This window comes from Camelina sativa, chromosome 11 (assembly GCF_000633955.1).
Source record: "Camelina sativa cultivar DH55 chromosome 11, Cs, whole genome shotgun sequence".
Taxonomy (NCBI): Eukaryota; Viridiplantae; Streptophyta; class Magnoliopsida; order Brassicales; family Brassicaceae; genus Camelina; species Camelina sativa.
This window is the reverse complement of record NC_025695.1, coordinates 44,813,988-44,823,318: the sequence shown is the minus strand read 5'-3', so window position 1 is coordinate 44,823,318 and position 9,331 is coordinate 44,813,988. Positions and strand designations below refer to the sequence as shown.

The window sequence follows — 9,331 nt, the reverse complement described above, 5'->3', positions numbered from 1 at the left end:
TGTATTATTCGTTGTATAGTACTGTATTGATGGGCCTATGGATTCGCTTTGTAACGGGCATAGCAGACTGCCCAAATCCGTATATTGGTTTTGTTGCAATTTGTTTGTTCCCCTCTCCAATCTTTCTTTCAAGATTTGGGCTTGGCGGCTTTTGATTGTTTCTTCGTTATTCTGTTTGTTCAAGGTGTTTATCAGCTACTAATATTGATAGCATCTACTAGTATTTGTATATATCAGTGCTTAATTAGGTCTCTTTCATTATAAGTTGCTGTTGTCAAATTGTAATGAAAGAGACCTGATCAAGCACTGATATATACAAATCCTAAGGTCATGATTTTTTGGGTGTTATAGAAGTCTAGAGATGGAAAAATCTAATCAAGATTTATAAGCTGAAATTTCACCTTTGAAGTTCTATAACACCAAAAAGCTAAGTGTAGCTAACCACAAATCCTCAAGCTTTTTTTTACTTTTAATGCACAATGCCTTTTACAAATGGTGAAAAATGAATTTTAAGGCAGTAGTTTTGGACTTAAGCAGACAAAAGAGATGGGTCCTCCTCAAGGGGCCACACCACAAGTATCTCAAACCAAAACCTACACGTACCCTACCCAACACAACTCATATCACCATTATGATCATCACATACTATATGTAATTACGGTTTTTAGTGTTACAACCTGAATTTACAATACAATCATACCGAGTAAAAACCAAACTTAGCGTGAAATGGCGCGGAGCAACGTGTTATGGATATGAGAGAAGTTTGGGCGTTTTGAGGGGGAGTTGTTCCAGCAATTTATCATCAGAGTTTTTAAGGCTTGAGGGCATTCCTTTGGGATATCCGGTCTTAGGCCACAGGCCGCAATCCCAACTGCCGCCTGCACAGGCGAGCAATTTGCATAAGCCGCCTCTCCCGTCACCATCTCCCACAGTACCATTCCAAAACTATATGCATTGCTCATCCAAGTCTCTGTCGTATTTTCCGGGTCACCAGCTATGATCTGCTTTCAACCATGTCATAAAGAATTCACGTTTCATCACAAAAATCTTGTAACTTCGTGTTTAGATCCAAGAATTAAACTAAATGCTGGCTAGATAGAACCAAGAACCAGTGTGCTCTAGTAGGAATGATTGGACCATTTACAATTGCAAGTGGCTTGACAAAGCTAAAAGTCGTAATGTAAGATGGTTCGAAACAAGTGGAATAACTTATATAATGAAGAAAGTTATGTCTGCTCGATTTACGAAGTAATAAAAGTGGAGGTGTAAGAGATTAGACAGAACCTAAGTTAATCTACTATTCTACGATATATGAATCCAAAAGTGACATCCAATAACTGCCCAGACAAACACAAAAGCTAAAGCAGATATGGCCAAAAGCAAAGGAACTTGTTTCGTTCAATAAGAACAAAAATGCAGTGGGTCATATGGGGACAATAGAGATGAAGAACACAGGTCCCGCGATTTGTTTCTATGAGAATTATGATAATGGGGGTAGAGAAATTTATGAGAAAGCTTTCACTTTCACTTTCAGGTGTCTAGTTTTATGTATCATTTGGCTTAGAGGTAAAAAAATATCACGAAATGGAAGAATGCATATGACATACCTCAGGTGCAAGCCATCGATAGCCATCAGTCTCGTACTCCACAGCCTCACCAAAACTCTTACAAGCAGTGACTATTCCAATATCTCCCAAACAGGCGTTGCCATGTTTATCTAGTAGTATTCTTTGCGTGTTAAGGTCCCGATAAGCAACACCATGATCATTCACGAACTTCAGCCCTTCGGCTATGTCTATAGCAATTCGCAATATCTGCTTGGTTTGAAGCTTCTTATTCTTCAACATCAGTTCATGGAGTGACCCACCTTCCATAAGTTTTGTCACAATGCATAATCCATGGTTCTCATCGATGCAGACGCCATAAAATTGCAGAATGCTGTTGTGTCCACAAGCCATCAGCTCCAAGAAATCTTTCCGGAGCTCGAACTCATATGAATTCCCCTTATCACAACCTTTTAGTTTCTCAATTCCCACTCTTTTTCCGCGGAAAATTCCTTTGATAGAATTTGGTCCAACCTGATCACCGAACTCAAAACTATCAGAATTCAATAGCCACTTTCCAATCTCATTGCCACCTGATTGGATGGTCTGCCATTCATCTACTGATACTGCAAATGAAGAACTAGGAAGTGGAGTGTGAAGCTGGATCATACTATTCAAGTTTTCTACCCCTAGCCTGTTACTATGCTGAATGGACTCTTCTTCAACACCCCCAACTTCCCCTACACCGCCGTTCTGTTCTTGACAGCCACAAAGCCCAAAAGGAAGCTTAACCGAAGTCGGTTTTGGCTTCCTGGTTGCAACCTTGAGGGCGTTTTCAACCCGGGTTTTAAACAAATTATCTTGCCCTGATTGATCCAGAAGAAGAACAACACCGAGAGTCAACCCTTTCTTCTCAAAGAATTGTATCTTCTTGCAACAAATGGAAGCACCATCAAGAGCGGCTGACATAGTAGACCATGAAAGAGAAGAGTTGCAGGCGAACGTGAGTCTGAGAACTGAACCCCGAGGCTCCTCAGCAGACACTTCTTGAATCATAAACACAGGATTGTCATCTCCGGAAGCTTGCTCTATCAACTTAACGTGTAAGAATACTTCTTTCATATCGAAATCAGCCTGACTGTAACTGTTGAAACAACAACAACAAACACACCAAGTTACCAAAATTGCTCCTCCATAGTTCTACCAAATATATCTCCAGATTCGATTCAAACTCACACAATATCTATTTTAAGTTTTTAACTGTCCTTAATTAGAAATTCAGGTTTACCTGAAGGGCAAGGAATCATAATGCTTCTTGAGATTTGATACGAGCTTCTCCGGTAACTGACTGCCAGGATACATCTTAGCAAGGTTCCTCACTACAGTAGCCCACACTAGCTTCCTCCCGCCGCCGCCACCACCAGCTTCGGCCTTAGGCGACGGAGCTCCACCGACGCTCTGGTTATCCCGGGGGTTATCGAGACTGAGCGAGTTTTTAAGCGACGCAATCGCCCCAGACACATTCCGGCTGAGACGGTGAAACCGCTTCTGCATAGCCGACGAGCTCTGATCGAAAACCGTCGTGGATCCTCCTCCTCCTTGGTTCTCCAAAGTGGTATCAGGCGGAGACGTAATAAGCGACTCGGACCTGTCGTGAGTACGCATGAGTACCTGATCGACAAGATCGTCGTCGGGACCGCCACCACCACCTCCGGCACGGCTCGACCAGCACTCCAAGGCTGCAGCCATTACTTATTATAGGTCTTCTACTTCTTCGTCGGCAATGAACCACAGAGATGAAAACGGAAGTGTAGCTTTCAGATTTTTCTGGGATTTTTTTTTTTAATTTAGATTTCTACTTACATCTCTCTTTTGGTTGGCTTTACTGAGTACGACTGAGTCATTTATGTGTTAAAAGCAGTACGATTTCTAACACTCTCGATCCACTCACTACTACGCTCTCCTGTATTTTTTTCTTTATTAGTATTAATTGTTTTTGTAATTGTCATTATGTGTTGGACCAATTTCATTTAATTTCTTTGAGATAATTATCTCTTTATTTGTGGATTGTGGTCCCTGAATACATAATTGTGTTTAGTTTTAAATGATCACCAGTCCATTCAAATTTAACATATATTCCAAAAATTATTCTGATAACTAGATTTTTAGTACAAATCTTGATTTGTTTTCCTAATAAATCCTTTTCAAACACAATGACTCAGGTTTGAATTATATCACTCCTGTAATGGGCCAATATTAGGCCCATTAATATCGATAGTCGGGATCAGTGAAGAACTTTCGCAACGTTTTCTAATAAAAACGAAACGGCACGCGTTGTTTTTGTCGTTTGTCAAAAGTCCCAAGTCAGCTCCAAACGACGACGTTTCATCAGTAACTTTTTAACCCCATCATCGTCGTCGTCGTTCTTTCTTTCACGAAGCCGGATCTCTTTCTTCCTCTGTGTGATCGGAGGATCTGCAAAGAGTTCCTTCCTTACCCAGAAGTACAAAGATAGATAGATAGATAGAGATTCGCTACCTAATTTATTACATGGCTTCTACAACCAAATTTAATCCTCTCGAAGAAGATGATGATGTGGAAGAAGAGGTTACTACCTCCTAAAGCCTCTTCTTCATGTGCTCTTCTGCTATCCTTTTTTTTTTGTATTCATGGATCATGAATTGTTTTGCAGGTGCAACATTTCGATGATTTTACTCTAGCTTCCTCCTGGGAAAGGTATACATCCATCTTCATGGTTTGAATTGCTTGGACTCAATTACTGCATTGTTCTTTTCTGTTTTTTCGAATGTCACCACTGAGTCCGTTGCTTTTTAGGTTTATTTCAGATATTGAAGCAACTTGTCGTCAATGGTTAGCCAATGGTCCCAAAAACCTGGTGGTAAGTTTGCTTTTCCTAATGATTTCATCCATATGTGACTTGCTGAGCTCGTTAGAATCACAGGAATGTATACTCTCCGATTTTCCCATCTGGCCGGAACTTATAGCTTGCTTTACTATTTTGAATTTTGATGATCAAAGATGGAACTTGACTTATATTAGGGAAATCCACTTTAGTTTAGTTATCTGCTTGACCTTTAAGGTTGCTTGCATTATGTGAGTGCAGGAAAAAGGTGCCGTTGCAGTGGAGGATTCAAAGAATCTGTTTACAGTCAAACACGAACTTAAAGATGTCTCAAAGAGCTATTGCATGGAGTTCTACTTTCTAATTGATAATGATGGTAGCCAACAAGGTATATGATTTCAAAATAATGCGTTTTTATCTTTGGAGAAACTGCATTTTCTGTTTCGTAATTCAGTATTTGACTGATGCAGCTGGAATTGATAATTGGAACAGTAATTCACATGATCTCCAGCTTTGCTTTGGGGTTAAAGATTTTCTGGTACGCGTTAAATCCACATTTTGTTGTTGAAATAATTCTTGCCCTTTTACCTATTCGATTTTTTATTGCATCTTCTAGTTGATTGCTCCACAAAGTGCCAGTGGGGTGCTTCTTGATACACCAGAGTCTAGCAAGCTTCTGAGTGCAGTTGCTATTGCTTTGTCTAACTGTGGCAGGTACGATCTATTTTAGCCAGTAATACCACATTAGCTTTATCATCGTCAACTGAAACTTGTACAGTACACTGTTTCTTTGAACTGATACCAAATCGCATGCCTATTACTCCAAAGTCTTGGAAGTCAAAGTTGATAGAAATGTAAATTATCCGTGTGGTCTTTGCGAACTGCGAAGGAGGTTATGATTAGACGCATATTAAATGGTCTTTGTACTACTTGGGTATGTAGCTTGTGGCCAGCCTTTGTCCCTGTGCATGACCCTTCACGCAAAGCATATATTGGAATCCAGAATATGGGCACTGTTTTTACTAGAAGATTTGAAGCAGATCGTATTGGCAGCCAAGTCCCCGTGAAACTCATGCACCTGGAAGGGCTATATGAGTTGTTTGTTTCTAAGTTTGTAAGTCTTTGTAGCTTTTTATTAGTAATGTCAGTAGTACGGTAATTGCTTATCAAAACGGACCTGAAAAATTACCAAGCATTAGCCATCAATATGAAAAGCTGGTTTTCAATCTAGTTGTTCTTACTGTTCTTATATTTTACTATATTGCAGTATGTACTTTATACAACATGCTTTAAGCTTGCTATTAGTAGAGGAGACGATTTTAAATTATTGACTTGAGATCCGGTCCAACGTGGCTAGTTCTATCATGTGATTAAATTGTTTTGCTAGATATTGTATTTATCTACGACGGTTTATTATTTGAAGGTGTATTCAGGAGTGGACTTCTCAATGCATAACTTCAAAGTCCATTTTATGATGAGGCTAACATACCAAACCTTCCCATATGACGAGGAGGATGACGAAAATGATATGGATGACCTTATGGGTGACAAAGCAGACACTGCGGAAAACAATGGTTCGGAGTCACGCAACAAGGTGCTCTGGGATGATGACTGTCCTTGGAGCGAGTGGTACTCTGCTGAAGATCCACTTAGAGGTATATCCGTGCATCCTATGAAGAATAAAATTTAATTTTTTTGGACTACAGTCTATACACAATACGGTACTTGTCTGACAGAGTTGAGGCCATGTGTGTTTTTCCGTGATTATACTACTCAGTTATCTAATTTACTAGATAGTATTTATAAACCTCTTATTCCAACATACGAAAATGTGATAATTGATGTGTGATGACAGTTTTGTATCATTCTTCAAGCATAAGCCGGTCTTTGCTGTTGGTATATGCGATTCAAGGAATTCATTATCTAATTTTGTGGCTGATATGGATAGGTTTTGAATTGGTGGTCACATGGGCTGACAGGACTGTAGAAAGCACACTTGAGATGGCTGAACTTGAAAATGCTTCACCCCATGATGCTGAGAAGTGGATTATGCACCCAATCCTCTCACCATATCTGTAAGAAATGTTTCTCATAGTTTCTCATTCTTGGACAGAATATTAGTTTGCATGTCTGTGGTGTATTATTTTTCTCTTTCAGTTTGAAACAAATATTGCTTTACCAGGGATGACCTTCACGTGGGAAAAGAATTGATTTTGCTTCCCAACTAATTTGCTTGGCCTTGTGGTGTATTAGAATTTCCTTTCAGTTTTATAACAAATATTGCTTTACCAGGGGTGATCCTTCACTTGGGAAAAGAATTGATTTTGCTTCCCAACTACTTTGCTTGGTTGAAGCATTGGCTACGTCCTTCACAGCTCAGTTTATGGAGGATTTTGTGTCAGGTCTGCCAATATTTTGTGTGCTTTTATTATTTCCTCATGTTTTAAACACATGTAGAATCCATTAGCAAGGGATTGAGTTATAGCTTTGATAATTTCTCTTATGTTCATAGAATATTTCACAGCATTAGCTTTCCCGGACATATCCATTGTTTAATGTTTTTATTTAATCTCTCGCAGTGGAAAATCCAAGCTCTGAAAATTTAAAGACCTCAGTGGTCATACCTCCTCCGTCAGTTCTTGATCGGGTGATTAAAGATCTCTTTCGTGAGGGTATACTTCCACTATATTATGTGTGAACATATATGCATGTATACACTCCATGTTTACGGTAGCATATATATATATATATGCTTGTGTTTCTGTCACACAACTGAATATTGCTAATCATTCTGGTTCCGTCCATGTCGAAACCTTCTAAAGTTTGATGCATGAATTTTAAAATTTGCAGCTATAGCATTTATAAATACCCCTTTAGCTTCGAAACGTTTGTTAGAATCCAGCTATGCAGTGTTGTTTCACCTTTTTCAGTCTAATCTCGCAGGATCTAAACTCCCAGATTTTACTAAAGGCGAACACAAGTTTTCTCGAGCTCTTAAGGCTGCACCGCTTGAATCTCTTTTTACACAATTCTGTTTGCACTCACTGTGGTTTGGCAACTGCAATATCCGTGGTATGTGACAGTAGAATATGCCGTATTTGGTAATTGCCAGTGACGGAGTTATCTGATTAATAAGATGTGCTGTATTTTTCTTTCGTTTTCTGCATTCCATCTCTAGCCATTGCCTTCCTCTGGATAGAGTTTGTACGTGAAGTTCGATGGTGTTGGGAAGAGACACAGCCGTTGCCGAAAATGCCATTTGACGGTTCTATTGATTTGTCCACTTGTTTGATCAACCAGAAGTTGCACCTGGTAATCCTCTATATATCTTTAATTGTAAATGTCGAATTACTTTTAGAACACTGTACTAACAATTTTTTATTTGTCGATCAGCTTGCAATTTGCATCGAGAAAAAACGTGAAATGAATGAAGAGTTCCTAGACTGTATAGGAAGTGATGACAGTTCAGACGCTTCTGTTTCTATGGAGGTAATTGGCTAAGTTTTCTGTATTTTATTTGTTTTAACAGAAGGAGATACATATATAAAAGGTGTAGGAATTCCAAAATCCTCAATAAACCCAGTAGAATATCCTAACTCCTGCAGCGCCTGTGTTGTTGGCTTGATACATTTCATTGAATGAATTCTCAGGAAAACCACAAGGTCGACAAGAGAAGAAATACATCCTCAGAAGCAGATCTGCAGAGGAAACGTGACAGGTGAACTTAGCAAGTGAGAGCTCTTAGGTTCTCGTTGTTATCAAATAGATGAAACCCTAATTGCCTATTATTACAAGGACTTGTGCTCTTTCTTCTTTTCTTTCATTTTCCAATTTAAATGATAGCTCTTGATTGAATGTTAAGTCTCGTAGAGAGGGAATTTTGAGTAAGGGTGTTTAAATCCCTTCTCCTTGGATACAGTTCAATTGCAGAAGATGATTCTAATCGACTGAGATTTGAGAGGAAAACTGAACGCACAAATTCTGAGAACCAAAGCCCAACCTTCAGGAGGGGCTCAGCTGGCCCAGTGGGGACTATGATGCTCCTGAAGTCACATCAGCGGCTCCATGCCCCATTTACCCAGGTTAGTATTCTACTTAACCTCGGCTGTTTCCTATCTTTTTCGTAACAGTCTCATATTTTCTGAGTGATGACAGGATCCACCTCTTATGACTGAAGACATGCATGAAGAAAGACTCCAAGCTGTTGAAGCGTTTGGTGATTCCCTTGTAAGTTCAACTTCTTTCCCAGTAGAAGTGAATATGGTTTGGTTATCTACTAAGAATGTTTTTGTAGACGTAATGTTTCTTAACAAATGTGAAGATTCATTGCCTAGCTATATATGAATTTTTTTCTGTATGCTCTTGTGTTGTATGTAGACATTAAAGGAAAATTAACACGATTAATCTCTTTTTTTTTAGTTTATTTTGTTGATTGTCTATATTGAAGAACACATCTTTGCTCTTTGAATTTCAGAACGTTCCTGGCCAGCTGGAGAAAGACATCTTACTATCCGGTGAGGTTTAAAACTTTGTCTCTGTTGATGATAACGGAAAAGAACTGTTCATTACACTTCTCTAAGTCTTGAGTCTATTGCAAGAGAAGAATAGGCGCTTATAATTTTGTGATACATCCCTTGCTCCTTATTTTCCTGATTTCACAAAGATGATTGCAGACATGTCAGCATTCAAAGCGGCAAACCCAGAGGCAGTGTTTGAGGACTTTATCAGATGGCATTCACCTGGAGATTGGGAAAGCTTTGAACCTAAAACCACTGAAACATCAGCAGGCCCCATCACCGAAGGCTCGAAAGATAAATGGCCTCCTTGTGGTCGTCTTTCTCAACGGATGTCTGATCAAGGAAACTTGTGGAGAAAAAGTTGGAACGATGCACCCGCTTTGCAAGCTGATGATCAAAAGCCTCTC

At 39.3% G+C, this 9,331-nt stretch overlaps 2 protein-coding genes across 2 annotated transcripts in view; one reads left to right on the top strand and one right to left on the bottom strand.

Moving 5' to 3' along the window:
* Window positions 435-3,488, bottom strand: LOC104726425 (probable serine/threonine-protein kinase DDB_G0282963). Its single transcript, XM_010445287.2, has 3 exons — window positions 2,833-3,488; window positions 1,608-2,688; window positions 435-1,001 (listed from the first exon to the last, which is right to left on the bottom strand). Exons 1-3 carry the CDS (start codon window positions 3,291-3,293, stop codon window positions 717-719), a joined length of 1,827 nt encoding a protein of 608 aa, XP_010443589.1. The 5' UTR covers window positions 3,294-3,488; the 3' UTR covers window positions 435-716.
* The window catches only part of LOC104726423 (rab3 GTPase-activating protein catalytic subunit), a gene marked incomplete in the record, with an annotated part of 7,612 nt that continues 2,212 nt past the window's right edge, over window positions 3,932-9,331 (top strand). The window contains 18 exon segments of the mRNA XM_019233250.1: window positions 3,932-4,151; window positions 4,237-4,280; window positions 4,380-4,443; window positions 4,669-4,795; window positions 4,878-4,945; window positions 5,024-5,121; window positions 5,350-5,521; window positions 5,831-6,062; window positions 6,356-6,482; window positions 6,700-6,809; window positions 6,987-7,079; window positions 7,351-7,479; window positions 7,586-7,719; window positions 7,801-7,896; window positions 8,058-8,125; window positions 8,327-8,489; window positions 8,563-8,634; window positions 8,882-8,919. Coding sequence (XP_019088795.1) covers window positions 4,095-4,151; window positions 4,237-4,280; window positions 4,380-4,443; window positions 4,669-4,795; window positions 4,878-4,945; window positions 5,024-5,121; window positions 5,350-5,521; window positions 5,831-6,062; window positions 6,356-6,482; window positions 6,700-6,809; window positions 6,987-7,079; window positions 7,351-7,479; window positions 7,586-7,719; window positions 7,801-7,896; window positions 8,058-8,125; window positions 8,327-8,489; window positions 8,563-8,634; window positions 8,882-8,919 — 1,892 coding nt within the window.